Consider the following 15,343-nt stretch of genomic DNA (forward strand, 5'->3'; position numbering starts at 1 on the left):
GGTTCTCATCTGTGAGCATTGTTGCTTATGTAGCTAAAAAAGCATCACCTGCCCACAACAGGGGAGACAGAAGAAGACCCCAAGGTTTGCAAGAGTTCAAAAAGCCCGGGGGTGGGTGGATAGGAACTAAGCCAGAATGATAAACCAATGGGGACTTAATGTGCTTAGTGGCACTGGAATGGTGTGCTGACTGACTCTGCGGGTAGTGGAAACAGAAAACCAGGTGCAAGGGGAAATGGAATGGAATATAATGAAGGAGCAAATGGCAGACTAAATGAAACAGTCAAACAGGAGTACTCCATGTTGTTGCAGATCCCGCTTGCTAGAATATACAGTGGTACCTCGGGTTAAGTACTTAATTCGTTCCGGAGGTCCATTCTTAACCTGAAACTGTTCTTAACCTGAAGCACCACTTTAGCTAACAGGGCCTCCTGCTGCCGCTGTGCCACCGGAGCACGATTTCTGTCCTGAAGCAAAGTTCTTAACCCGAGGTACTATTTCTGGATTAGCAGAGTCTGTAACCTGAAGCGTATGTAACCTGAGGTACCACTGTAATGTGTGTAAGGGTGCCATTGCTGTTCTGGTTTTTGGACAACCCAGTTTTGCCCTTTGTTTTTAATAGTCACGAAGGAGATATAGATTGTGCTGTGGTGGCTACAGCAGCAACCAATACTTAGCAAATTGGAAGTTGGGAAGTGACCTTATACATCCAGCTCAGTAGTGTCTGTATGCTGACTAGCGGCAGCTTTCTGGGGTTCCAGCCCTACCTGGAAATGCTGGGACCTTCTCCATGCAAACCTGGTGCTCTGGCACTGAGCTATGGCCCTTCCACAAACCCAGCCTGACTCTGTCTCCAGAGAAACAGGAGAGCATCCCCACCCTTCTGTTTTTTAATAGAAATGCCACCATGGTATTTTGTAGCCTGTAGAAAAAAATACCGTATTTTTTGCTCTATAAGACTCACTTTTTCCCTCCTAAAAAGTAAGGGGAAATGTGTGTGCGTCTTATGGAGCGGATGCAGGCTGCGCAGCTATCACAGAAGCCAGAACAGCAAGAGGGATTGCTGCTTTCACTGCACAGCGATCCCTCTTGCTGTTCTGGCTTCTGAGATGCAGAATATCTTTTTTCTTGTTTTCCTCCTCCAAAAACTAGGTGCGTCTTGTGGTCTGGTGTGATTTATAGAGCGAAAAATACAGTCTATTTCCCAGCTTGTTTTCACATACTTTTCCTGCAGATATTGGGGAACCTAGAGATTGGGGGTCAAATGCAGCCCACCTGGTACCTCTATCTGTCCCTGAAGAACACTGAGCAGACCATGCTTTCTCTGCAAGCCACACTCCTCATTAACCCTTCTCTGGGGACCCCTCTAGTGGTTTTATCTGTCTGGAGTCTATCATTGAAGTGGATGGAGGATGGAGAGTCATGTGTGTCTTATCACACCCACCAGAAGTATTCAGGTCCTGGAAGGATGTGCATGAGGGAATGTGGCTTTCAGGCTGAAAAATGTTTGCTGTAGGTCTTTGTTGTTTTTTTTAAAAAAAAAATAGTTGTCCACTGACAAATTGTCAAAACAGAAATAGTCAATATGAAATTTCTAGAAGTGGCATTAACACCGTTTAAATAAATAAAACATCAACACACAGCAAGAAGTTGACAAATAAACTAATATTGTCTGACAAGGGTGATTATAGTAAAACAGATGTTAATGTGACATTTAGAGGGGCCAAAATATTTTCAAAAGCTGCTAATTAACTGGCACAGAGGAGGGAAGTGCATCAGTTAAACTTTAATAAGCAATCAGCTTGTAACTTAAAAATGAATCTACACTGAGCATAATTTTCAGGGATTAGGTGACTCACTTGTCACATCTGAGCCCCACAGCCGACAGAGCAGCTCAGGCATCGAAGAGGAAAGAGTTGTGCTGGTGGCAGAACCCTGTGCACCACAACACACTTTCTGCAGGGATGTTTTCTTACACTTCTGTTTTTTGGTTTTAAATGTATTTTTAATGCACGCAGCAAGTACATATTACAAATGATAGTAACTCATAGTACACACACTACCGAAGTGAAAAACTCGAGTCAACTTGAGTTCTGGAGTGTATGTTGTTCAATGTTGCATCTTTGTACCAAAAACCTGTGCAAGTTAAAAAGAATTAGTATAGCAACATGGAAGAAAATGAGTTGGCAGGAGATTACTTTTCTACGCAGCCTAATTTTTATTTGATAATCATCTTTGATAATTTTCTGTCAAATTAGTTGCGCTGCCATAGGCTGTGTGCATAGGGTCCTTAAAATAGTCTTACTCAGTGACACTGGGCTTTGTTGTATTTGGGGGAGTCAGGAGTTATCTGTGGCTGTTCTGCTCTTGTTTTGGAGCGGTAATATATTAATGTCTACCTACCTTCCTGAATGGTATGTCATCTGAGCTTTCCATGATCATGACATAGTCTGAAGCAATTTTTCCAAGTTCTTCACTTCTGGCATCTTGCCCATGTGAGAGATTCATCTGCTCTCTTCCTTGCATGAGCTCTGGTTTTTTAAAAGGAGCACACAAGGCAGAGTTAAGGGCATGCTATTTTTACACCTTTCAACATATAGTTATATCACCTGTTGGTTATCATCATACATAGGTATGTGATAATCTTCCAGTTAATTTCAAAGATTACTCTAGGGTAATGGAATTTGAACCGGAACAAAAAACTTGTACCTGACACAAGCTTTTAGAGATTCAAACAGACATTCTGAGAGTACATAATTTCTTAATTTCCCTATCAGATCTTGGGGGGGGGGCATCTTTACTAGCGTCATAGAATTATTTGTTACTTATGAGCAAATAAATACAAAGAAGAAGAGGAGATGTGGCAGATCTGCTTATCAAATTTGGGAAAACTGTTCTATTTGGACCCATTTCAGGTCTGTAGTTAAATGGTTCTGAAAAGACCTACCAATATCAGCTTGTTGTTGATGATGATGCTGATGAAAGAGGCAGATGCACCTTCTGAGGAAGGGCATTCCACAAACTGGGAACCACCACTGAGAAGACCCTGTTATGCCCCAACAGCCGGTGGTGGCACCAGTTTGAAAAATCATGGAATAAAGTGTTAGAATCAATGAAATAATCGCAGGGTGGGTTATGTCACTCACGGCAAGCAGGAAAGATGAAGAAGTCCCACTGAAAAACAAAGAACCATTACTTCCGATTGTAACCAGGATTTCTCTCTACAAAGATAAGGTTTCTGACTTGCTAAAGTCCCCTCACATGGAGATAGTGGGACATGCAAGGTACAATTATGAATTAACAATATGCAGAACCATCATTTCGTGCTCTGAATGAAATTGTACCTAAGTAGACCATCAACAAAGTCTTGCACCAGAGAGACCCATATTCAAACTTCTTCTCAGCCTTAAAACTCAGCTTGGTCAGGATAAAATGGGAGGGGGATAACCATATGTGCCACCTCGTGCTTCTTGAATGTAATAAAATGTAGTCCAGTAAGCACACAAGTTATGTGGGGGCTACATTCCATGGATCGCACCTAAAACAAAAAACGTGTATAGTCAAAACACTTCGGGTGCAATGGTAGGTGGGATTGCCAAAGTCTTTTTTTCCTGGATGCCCGCCCCCTTGCCATTCCCCCCACCCATAAATAAAAAACTAAATTGCCAAGCATGTAAAACTGAATGCACACAAGCTTACTGTACATAAATATAGCAAGGGGCTACTCTATTTATAAAGATGTTACACAACTTTGGGTGTAAAGTAATAACCATTGATTTAATGGTACAGTTGTTTGTACGAACTCTTTATTCCAAAGAGTGTTGGCAGAAATCCAGAATGTATGAGATTAAAGCCAAGGCCAAGATTGTAGCCAAGATGATCGTAATATTAGGTATATTCAGTTAAGTCACTGAAAACGAAGCCATCCATGTCAGTACTTTCCATGAGACTCATGTCAGCAAATGGTCAATAAAGAAATTGGAAGCTAGTTTGCTGATAAAAATGGAGCGTCCTGTTAAATTCGTAAGGCTATGATTTTTTCCCCTCCACAATTTAACGTACTAGCAAGATCTGGATTCCCCACCACCACCATCACCACCTTCAGCAGGCAATGACTGAGAGGTAAAGCATCAATGGAACATTCATCTGCTTTTGCAGTACAGTCAGAACTTGCCAACAGTGTATCACAACGATGTCTTAGAAAGCCTGCAGCAGTTCTTGCATAGTTTGCTAAACGTACAATTCTGTAACTAACAACAGATGATTCCAGAGACCCAAATATGTGCTGTCTGTTTTGCAGAAGAATGGAAGGGGACTAATGGTAAATGAGAAGGTGGGAAGGAAGGGAATTGTTTCCTGCAAGGTTTTTGGTTTTTTTAAAGTCATTTGAATAGAATCGTATGGATGGAAAGATCTGTGCTTTAACCATTTTGGGGGCTTTATAGCATACTTAACGAAGTGTGTATTACATCTTGTAGATCAGAAATATCCATATTACTGCTACTTGTTAATACTTTAAAATTTGGACACGTGATAGGAATGTGTGTGACATGTGCTTTTTTTTTTTTAAGTGTTGATTGAGCTCCTGTTTTAAAAGTCAGAGTATAAAATAAACATCTCTGCCCTTCCTTCCAGCAGGCAGCACAGAGATCTGCTCTCCGGGTTCTATCCGACAGGTACATTTTGTCATTTTTATGAACTATAAATTGCTTTATGAAACGCTGAGCCCTATTTATTGTGGCATATAACTCATAATCGGATTTTGTCCCCAAAGTATCTCTGAACTGGGATGCTAAACATTTTTGCATGCTTGGATTTGTCATGCATGCGTGGAGTTTATTGCTGCTGGGGAAAAAATCATAGTCTTACTGTATTTCATATGGAGTATGCAGAATCCCTTGTTGTGGCATGAAATGAGAGATATGAAACTGCATGAATGCTGCAGTAAATTCTGAGCTTTAACATTTTTTAAGACGTATCTAGGCTCATTTCTCAGCGATAAGTACACCATTTATTTCAAGATGTTCTCCTTTTCCCTTTTCCTTTTTTCCCCCATTCCCTTTTCCTGGGGAATTTTTTCTAGATTTGATGCCCTTATAAAACAATGTCTATTATTCACATTGGTCTGAGGTTTTTCTTCTCTCTCTCTGTCTTTAATTTATTGGCAGTTCTTCACACTTGCATAGACAATAATACTTACGTTAACTAATTACTCAGACTTTACTTGTGCAAAACATCTACTGAAATATATGAAATGTTCTGTCATTTTCCTGAGCAGGGAAGGTATACAGGAATGAGGTTATAAGCCACGCAGTGTAGCTTTACCTTAAAGAACTTTTAATGAAAATAGATTGCTTGGAAGTGCAAAGGCTGCCTTTTAACACAGTCTTGATTTTATGTAAGTTTTAGGGGAAAAGGAATGTTGTTTTTGGAAGGTACATTTTACAGCACCTCTTTTTAAAAACAAAACAAAAACAGCCTACTAGATTTATATTTACCCACAAATGAGATACTGTGTCATGCAGGCTGACACAAAGCAAATTCTTCCATGCCTTCTTGGCAGGCATCTCAGCCCTTCTGGCCCAGACTCCCCCGCCTCCCTGAGAATAAGCAGTAATTGACTTTGTAAGGCAGCTCAGTCAACTGCTTCTCCAGAGCAGAACCTGCCACTTAGGATGAATTATACGTTGTGCATGGGTGAATAACATTTCTTTATGGTCTGAGGCTGAGACCATCAAAACTATCCCACCTCCACTGACAAGCCCTGTTCTGTTTAAAGTGTGTGTGTGTATGTGTGTGAGAGAGTGTGTGTGTTGAAACAGCAGGAAAAATAACTTGTCTTTGCAAACTTATCAAAAGATTGAATGCTTCAAGCTGTGTTAGCCAATCTTGCAAAGGGAAAAGGGTGCTGGGAGACAAAGGAACACAAACATTTGTGATAAATATATGTGATGTAGAACAGGAAGAAAAGACGCAATCATACCTGGATGTATGGAAGGCAAGTTCCATTTGCTCCCCGGTTTTGTATATTCTCCAATAAAATCAGAAGCACAGAATTATCTAAAAGTCCTTCATTCACCACCATCTAGAAAAACCAAACATCTGCTGCTGGGTGGTGACACCAGAAGGATCTGTAGTATGGTGTCACCAATAAACACAATCCAGATAAGAGGTTTTTCATTGGAGTGGCCCAATTGATCTAGGAGGAAATGGGCTGCCTGTTCTTAACGCGCTCTAAAGCAGAGTTGAGGGACCTCAGATCTGGAGGCTAAAGGCAGCCCTCTTGGTATCTCTGCCTGAGCCTTGAGCCTTTCTCCAGGCCATGCCCTGTCCTTAGCCACATCCTCTCTTCCCAAGCCACACCCCTCAATCACCCTTATTTTGCATCTCTTTGAGTAGTTCCTCCTGGAATGCATCCTTAGATTCAGATAATGCTGCTTGCTTGTCTGGATGGATGGGTGTGTGAACATAGAAACCAGGAAACATTTACATTGGTTCCACCACCCATGTTTGCCTCTGGTCACACCCAACAGTGGGTCAGTGCCCAGAAGGAAAAGAGGCCCCTGGGTTGAAAATTTTCCCCACTACTGCTCCATTAAATCAGTTGCCAAGACTAAAGGTCTCTGCCTCCCCACAGCTGTCTATGCCTCCTCCTCTCCAGGGCTTTCCCCAAGCAATTGGAGACTGCGCCTGCATGCAGCCAATCTCTCTTCTGCCCTTTTCATGCCTTTCCTGGTTCTGGGAGACAAGGGGGAGGGGATCTTGCAGCAACAGGGGAGGAGACACCTGTGATTCTTCACCAGCCTCTTGCCCTCCATCCTCCCACTCAGCAGCTTCAGCTTCTCGATTTTTCTCTGCCACAGACTGTCCCAGCTCACTAAGCCCTTTTGCCCCTTCAGCTTCTGGCACCTCCTCATCCACACATTAGGCATAGCATGGACGTCTGCAAGTGGAAAGCCTGCATATCTAGATCCCCAGGGCCTGGAACCCTGTACAATCTGCATGTGTTGGCTTTCTCCCTAAATAGTTCCTTGTGTGGATGGTGGGGCTGGGGGAAGCTGTGTTTTGTCAGTGGTGGGGCTAGCAGCACGGCCCTGCAGCCCCTTTAATTGTGTGGACCCCTTTTGCATGTGTCATGCATGAAGAAGGCTTGCATTTCTAAAGATTCAACAGGAGCTCGGAGCACGAGTACTTTGAATTGTTTACTACTGTGGGCTCTTACAAGTTTGCTGTCATATGAAGATTTAATTATTATGCACTCTCATCTTTTGCCTGTTTATTTCCCTTGGTTCAGGGAAACCCATGTAGGCAGTCCAGAACTCATATATGTGAACCAGAGGAGGCTGTTGGCACCCAGGAATGACCTCTTAGTATTTTAGTGAGACGACAGACATAGCATCTCCTGGTGTGTGAAATATGCAAAGTACCATGGGGAGGAAGAGGGTAGATGTGTGTGGAATATGAATTGCTTCAGCATATGATTAACCTCACTGGCTATGTAGTAAATAGAAGATAACTGTGATCAAAAATGAATTTGTGCAATTTATCAAGCTGAGCAACTGTGCATTTTGCAGTGAGGCAGGAAGTCAATTCCAAAATCTAGGGCAAATAGAGCAATAGGAAATTGCAGGGACTAAGAAGTTAATCATACCTTTTGACTGCTTTCATCGTTTTTGAAAGACAGAGTCAGTAGAGTCTTCACAGGAATGCTTCGCAGCAACTGATCAGAAAATAATTCTTTCAGCGAGTCCTTAAATACCATTTGTGATCACTCAGAACTCAATAGACTTTCTCACTTAATGCCCTTTGATGAGTTTGATTTTTTAAAAAATGTGTATGAATTATAAATGAGTAGACCTCAAAAATATTTACAAGAAAAACAAACATTCGGTGAGTAGAATCTAGAAGCCCTAAATTATTATTTGATGAAATAAATTGTATATAGAACAATATTAGAAAGATCATCTTAGAAACCACTGTATGCCTTTGACCCTTTGAAATTTGTTGAAGTTACTCATACTCTGTAAATAACAAAAGGATATAAAAATTAATACCCTGATACTATACATTTAAGCTAATGTGCATTCATGTTACGTCAGAGCAGTAACATGTTCTGTAGTGGTTGTTGTTGGTACCTTAAGTGTAAGGCTTTAACCTAGCGCAGCAAGTATGGGGAACAAGCTGTAAACGCATTGTCAAACAGTTGCTGTGAATGCCTGACTCATGTGCAGGGGAAACCATCTGGTTTGTTAATGAAGAAAAATATTTCTGTTTTATTGTTTGTTTTTGACACTTGAATATTGCATTGCCTTTGGGCGGTGAGAAAGCAATAAGACACAAATTATTTTCAACTTTTGTAATGGCTCCAAGTAGCTGCAACTCCATCTGTTGATGAGGGCAGCTCTTCCATTAGACTGGAGAAACTATCACCACAAGGAACAAAGAACAAAGATGGAAGAGGAAGGATGTATTACAAATTGTGCATCGCATGCTGTTGCCGTTCAGATCAGAACCAGCTTGTGTCCTGCAGAAAGTGGCGTCATATGCTGACTCCGATGTCGCCAATGTTATGTGAATTCTGACAGCCTTTGATAGAGTTCTTCATCAAGTGATTGCATTAGTTCCTCACACATTCATGTCTCCAGCATCATGTCAGCTGGATCTGAATCCCTGGATAAGCTCCATTTCACTTCAGAACTGAGAAAATTTGGAACTATTCCAGTGTTAAAATTAACATGTGGAAAGTGGGTCCTACAGATTTGTAGCCCTGCATCTTTTTGGAATGGCACCACTAAAATTAGAACTTTGTGAATGAGGCATACAAATAATCTCTTGTGATGGGGTAACTAATATGATTTTAAAATAAAATAAAATAAGGAAGTGCCTTTAAGGCTGCAAGGAGCAGATTCCTTTCAGTATAAAGGAACCAGGGCTTTTTTAAAGCCAGAACTCTTCAGAACTCTGGTAGGCGCCATTACCATTCTAAGAGAATGAGGGAGGTGTTCATGGTGAATTCCGGCACCTCTTTTTCTAGAAAAATAGCACTGAGAGGGACTGTACTTTGAGATGGATGTTTAACTGTATTTTCAGTTGGTGTCTGTTTTGTGTATAATCATTTGTAAGTCTGTCCCACCTTTTTTGACATTAATCTGCATGTTTAAAAAAAACACATAAACATTATTTTTTAAACTTGCATTTTACCCAAAATTACAAATGTCATACACATTTTGATATTTCTTTTGAGCCAACAACTATATCACGAAATCGTGTACATTTTGTCCCAAAATACACAGGTTACATGAATTTTAATATTTGCACATTGTTTTTGAGCCAAGAAATTGTGAAACCTGGGGGATAACAATTCTCGTCTGTTTGGGAAGTGTGAATGAGGCTGGTTTGCTTCAAAATGTGGACTGACTGAATCCTTTAGCATCCTTAACTACAATCGGATATTAAACTAGGTTTCAGTTGGGGACAGAGCTAGTCCTGCCATTGCAGCAAGTCATCATTTATTTACTGCTCTTAGACCCCCACCCTTCCTCCAACGGAATCCCAGAGCTGATAGCAACGGTCTTAAAACACGATACAAATACCATAAAGCAGTAATTATCATCAAAACAGGAACAGCTTTTAAAACGCCAATGCAGTGAACAAAAGCCTGGCAAAATAAGTTCCTTTTAAGTTTATGCCTGAGCATCAGCAGTGTGTGAGACAACCAGATCAGAAAGGAGTTCCGTAACTGGAGAGCCACCACCATAAAGTCTCTGCCTTATGCTGCCACTCTATGGCTTCACCCATTGATGGCACCACAAGCAGGGCACCTCCTTGCAAATCTTAAATCATGGGCCAGATGATATATGGGGAGGTGTTCCTTCAAGTGCTCATGTCCCAGGCCATATAGGACCTTGTACATCAGTTCCAACAACTTTCAATTAGGCAGTACTATACAATCCCAACTTGCTGCCCCGTGTAACCAGTCAGCAGTGCTCTGCACTAGGGCTGTTCCATGTAGAGAGGCAATCCATCTTAATGGGACTACACCCTTTCAGGGGAAGTTAGATGCAGCACATCCAAACTTCACAGGGAGTGATCCATCCATGTTAATGGGGTAATAATACCCACCACCACCAGTTCACAACCCATCCACTTTGTTCTAACTTCAGAAGAAAGCATTTGCTCACGTTCGTGTCGGTAGACATTTTAAAAGTATTGTTTTGAAATGTCCTGCAGCGACATGCAATAAATGTTTATCTTATTGAATTGTGCCCAGAAAACAATAGGAAGTCAAGTGCTGGAGCATTGTTGCAATGTGCCCCCCACCCCCAAATAACTTATTCAGCCTCTTCAACTCAGCTATACCAATTTCTATATTATTTTATATGAAGGAAAAATCTCTATAGGCTCTAGAGCCTTCAGATATTGGGATTTTTCTTGTTGAGAAGCATTTCCTCCTTTTAGGGACATCTATATATGTTGGATTAAGTATGGGTCTGTCAATAGTCTTTACTAGATCACAATTGTTTTCCTGAAAGTTACAGCTAACCCGTTTGTTTTAAATGTGGCAATGCAAAATTACTCACATCAGATAGGATGTTTTGTAGTTGTATTTCTGGTGTTATTTAAACATTACCCATGCATTATTCAGCATGGTTTTCATTTTTCATGCTTTTGTGGAAAGAAACAATTGAACTTTGAAGAGGTTGGGTTTTACTGCACGAATTACTTTGTTTCCTACACCAGAATGCTTTTCATCTCTGTGGAAGTGTTTAATTTTCCTATTCATGCAAACATATGTGCACCAACATGGGATTCATAAATTATACTTCCTCCTCCTTGACTGGTACAATAAGCCTTAATTTTTTTTAATAAATGAACAGATAGTCTGTCAAAATATTTATTGTAAACAATCCTGGAGGATTGTTATCAGGAACGTCATCAAGAGATGCAAATTGAATCAGACACTTCCTGGTTGTCATTAACAAATATTTCCTTTTGCCAGGACAGGGGGTGATATGCAGTTGGGGGAGGAAGAATTAGTTCCCCCTCAAGAAGTGGGATGGCTCTTCTGTATAGCTGCATAAAGGGTTATTTCTTGAATTGCCATGTAATCCTGCCCTTTATTTATTCTGCTTCCTACTCGTTTAAACGCACAATAGGGGGAGTAGGAGGAACTGTGATGTTTATTACAGCTGCCTTAATGGTGCTGCCTTTTACAATCCCCATGGTGAATCTTATTTCCAAGGCTTCCTTTTCCACTTTCCTTCATTTCCAAATGTTTTGCTCCTTTGGCTGTTTTTCAGATTTTCTTAAGGTAAGTGCTTTCCTCTTCTTCCACCACCTCCTCCTCCACTCCTACCCTGATTCTCTCTCCAACATAATGCACTCGTAATCTGTTCCGCAGAATGCTTCTCATGCAACCTTGAAACCCTACGAACTCTTAGGTCTTACAGACACACACAAAAAGTCCAGCTTTAAACAAATAAACTAGCCTATTTCATGGTGTTTAGCTCTCTGGAACAAGTCAGCCTTCTATTGAAAGGTTAATGTGCCCTACATGACTAGCACACTCTGACCTATTCTTCCTCACACATATCTTTATAAGTGGCTCTGTGAATACGGAGCACAATGTAGCCAAAGTTGAGCACTATTTATTTTCATTTATTTCATTAAGCACATCAAGGGCAGACTTTGGTCATTTAAATTGCAGTGACACCCTGTGGGAAGCCAAAATTCGGCACCCCACCTCTCACCTTCTGTTCTGCTCAATTCACTACGTCATAGTTGCAATGCCCTGTTGCACCCCCTCGGCTCAGCGCCCAGTGTGGCAAAACCAGCCACGCTGCCCTAAATCTGCCTCTGAGAACAGGCTTAATGCTGCAATCCTATGCATGTATAAAGTAAGTCTCATTAGCACTGCAGACTAAATCAATGGAACTTAATACAGTCGTACCTTGGTTTTCAAACAGCTTAGTTCCCGAACGTTTTGGCTCCCAAACGTCGCAAACCCGGAAGTGACTGTTCAGGTTTGTGAACTATTTTTGGAAGCCAGACATCTGATTCCACAGCTTCTGATTGGCTGCAGGAGCTTCCTGCCCTTTGGTTTTCAAATGTTTTGGAAGTCGAACGGACTTCTGGAACGGATTCCGTTCGACTTCCAAGGTACGACTGTAGTGCTCAGTTTTCCTTGAATCATGCCTTACTACTTACTACTTGCTTGAGCCAGCCATAGCATTATCTGGTTTTCCTCTACAGAGCTGAAAATTTATTCTGTTTCTTGATCTGCAAAATATCCTCCACCGGGTGGTTAGTGTATGTCCAGATTCTAAAATAGCTATACTGCTCAGTTTGCAGTGCAATGTCTGTGTAGTCTAGATAAGAGTAGGCAATTAGCCTTGCGAATCATTTCAGATTATTATTACAGATTTTCAGAGGCAGCTTCATATTCAAAGTAAAAATGTGCCACCATCACCTATAGATTGAAGAGACCTTTATTTGTAATGAGGAATAGGCAGATCAGTCTATTTCTGGTCAGTATCAGTTTTGTATGTGTTCACTTCTATATTGTGTCCACATTAATCTGTTAAAAAAACAAACAAAAACTCCCTACAAAAAAATTGTATTTAGGTGCATTTTAATTTATATTTATATGCACATTTTAGCTCAATATGCATATGTCTAAATGTATTTTGTCCTAAAATACGTATTTTGTCATGGATTCTGGCATGTTTTTTGAGCCAAGAACTATACCACAAATCTGAGGGATAATTACATTCTAATCCGTACTTTAGTTTGAAAGGCTTGGATCAAGTCAGTTCACATTGGAATTCACAGGAGCCAAATTTCTCAAGCATCCCTACTTGTAATCAGTCATCATGCATATACAGTGGTACCTTGGGTTATGTACTTAATTTGTTCCGGAGGTCCGTTCTTAACCTGAAACTTTTCTTAACCTGAAGCACCACTTTAGCTAATGGGGCCTCCAGCTGCCGCCGCACCGCCAGAGCACGATTTCTGTTCTCATCCTGAAGCAAAGTTCTTAACCCGAGGTACTATTTCTGGGTTAGCGGAGTCTGTAACCTGAAGCGTATGTAACCTGAAGCGTATGTAACCCGAGGTACCACCATAATTCATACAGCTAATCAGAAAGTCATCTAAGCCATAAAATTTAATGCACGTTGAAAGCCATAGTATCCAGCCATACTATCAACCCCAACTCCTAACTTCTACTTCATTAAATAAGAGGTAGAAGTGTCTGTGAATTTCAATGCCCCTTATTTCTCATTTTTCCAATCTTAGTTCTCCACGTTTGGCAGCAATTCGTGATTTTTAAAAAATAAAAATAAAAACCCTCATGAAAATTTATTGGCATTTTAGAGTGAATTTCTCCTAATAAGCACTTTTTTTATATATGCAGTGTTGACTAATGCACTCAAATAAAGTTTGCTCTGTTTAGATAAATTGGGCTGCTGATCTGTTGAACTTGGCTTTCTGATTCACCTGCTTCAACATCCAAGCAGCCCAACTGATTTGTGGGCCATCCAAGCGGGCACTCGCCTATTTCTTTTTCTGACACCACCCCAATGGTTCCCAAACGGTTGTCAGACACCACTGTGGCAGGCCCCATTTCCTCCTGGCTCATCTACATGACAAAGATAACAAGTTGCAGCATATCCATAGCTGTCAAGCGTCCCTTATTTGGCGGGACAGTCCCTTATCCCAGCACCATGTCCCGCTGATGTCCCTTATTGATGATGTCCCTTAAATAAGCTACTGAAGGTAATGGGGCCCTTTCTATGTCCAGCTGTGCTTTGTCAACAACAAATTGTTGCTGTTTTTTGTGTTGAATGTATGCTATATGGTAATTGATGGACCTAATAGGTATCTAAAGCCATTTGCACGCAACAAAATATGAATTTATCAAAGTAATTGCTGATCCCTTATTTTGGCTGCTGATCCCTTATTTTCGGGGCTGCTGGTCCCTTATTTTCAAATCTGTAAGTTGACAGCTATGAGCATATCATTCCTGAACATGGGAATGTGCAGGCCTTGCCCAAATACCAGATTCTCTCTCTCTCCCTTCCTTCCTTCCTTCCTTCCTTCCTTCCTTCCTTCCTTCCTTTCTTTCTTTCTTTCTTTCTTTCTTTCTTTCTAGAATTGGCAAGCCTAGCAACAAAATGCTATGACTCTTAGGAGGAAAAAGAAGTAAATCTCCTTAGGAAAACGTAGCAGTCCTATCCAGAACTTTCTGTGTTGTGAACTGACACCTTGTGATTTATGCCCTTGGAGGTTTCATGCTAAGGAAACGATATATTTCAATAATGTGAAACCTTCTCTTACCTGCTAGTGATGAGAATTCCTGCTCTGCTTCCTGTGCCTCATTTGACAAGGCCAAAGAGAGCTTTAAAAAAAGGGGGGGGGGACTTTTATAGCTGCCAGTGATCAATGGCATGGCAACATCCAGCATTAACAAATGCCAGTTGAAATTCTGCTCATCTCTAAATCATGGATTTACCGGTTCAATAAATATGCCATTTAAAGTCCCCCTTTTATAGTAATGATATTTCAGTGTATTAATAATTCACAACAATTAATAGGATGGGTTGTGTAGTGACTTTTATGATGCAATTGCAATTAGAGGAATGCCCACCATAGTTCAGAATTATTTTAATTATTATGGATAATTAGTTAGCTTTAATTTTTGCATTTGTGGGCCTCTTATGGCTTCTCAAATTGCTCCTTTGCTATCACCTCTTGGTAATTGTTCCTAACAGAGGGAGAATTAGACTAAGCAGGAGTAAGTAATGCATGTTCCTGTGTGAGAATGGCTCATCTTTAATTATCTGCAGTTGGAAGGCTTAGGTTCTAACTCATGAGCAGCATCGCTAAGAAAGGCTGCACGGGGTCATTAGTTTGTTATGAAATTGCATACCTGATTTCAGGGGGGTAAATTTTTGGTTCAATGTAGAAGTGAAGGTGGCGGATCTTGGGGTCTCAAAATTTAGCTGCACCCTCTGTGACGCCAAAATTTGGCCTCCCCTCCATTCTAAATACAGCGGTACCTCAGTTTTCAAACGTACAGTGGTACCTCAGGTTAAGTACTTAATTTGTTCTGGAGGTCCGTAATTAACCTGAAACTGTTCTTAACCTGAAGCACCACTTTAGCTAATGGGGCCTCCTGCTGCCGCCGCGCCGCCGGAGCACAATTTCTGTTCTCATCCTGAAACAAAGCAAACCTGAGGTAATATTTCTGGGTTAGCGGAGTCTGTAACCTGAAGCATATGTAACCTGATGCATATGTAACCTGAGGTACCACTGTAATCCGTTCTGGAAGACTGTTCGACTT

At 41.0% G+C, this 15,343-nt stretch overlaps 2 protein-coding genes across 9 annotated transcripts in view; one reads left to right on the forward strand and one right to left on the reverse strand.

Moving 5' to 3' along the window:
• The window catches only part of AFF3 (ALF transcription elongation factor 3), a 239,607-nt gene that overhangs the window by 178,531 nt on the left and 45,733 nt on the right, over positions 1-15,343 (forward strand). For 7 of the 8 annotated variants that reach the window (XM_083610449.1, XM_083610448.1, XM_083610447.1 and 4 more), the window contains one exon: positions 4,636-4,676. In XM_083610449.1, the coding sequence (XP_083466575.1) occupies positions 4,636-4,676 (41 nt within the window). The remainder of the gene's footprint in view (positions 1-4,635; positions 4,677-15,343) is intronic. The other variant, XM_083610446.1, reaches the window with a different exon arrangement.
• Positions 1,690-7,707, reverse strand: LOC310761256 (uncharacterized protein). Its single transcript, XM_083611170.1, has 4 exons — positions 7,652-7,707; positions 2,948-3,174; positions 2,404-2,531; positions 1,690-2,136 (listed from the first exon to the last, which is right to left on the reverse strand). Exons 1-4 carry the CDS (start codon positions 7,666-7,668, stop codon positions 2,110-2,112), a joined length of 399 nt encoding a protein of 132 aa, XP_083467296.1. The 5' UTR covers positions 7,669-7,707; the 3' UTR covers positions 1,690-2,109.

This window comes from Podarcis filfolensis (genome assembly GCF_964270895.1).
Source record: "Podarcis filfolensis genome assembly, chromosome: 4".
NCBI lineage: Eukaryota > Metazoa > Chordata > Lepidosauria > Squamata > Lacertidae > Podarcis > Podarcis filfolensis.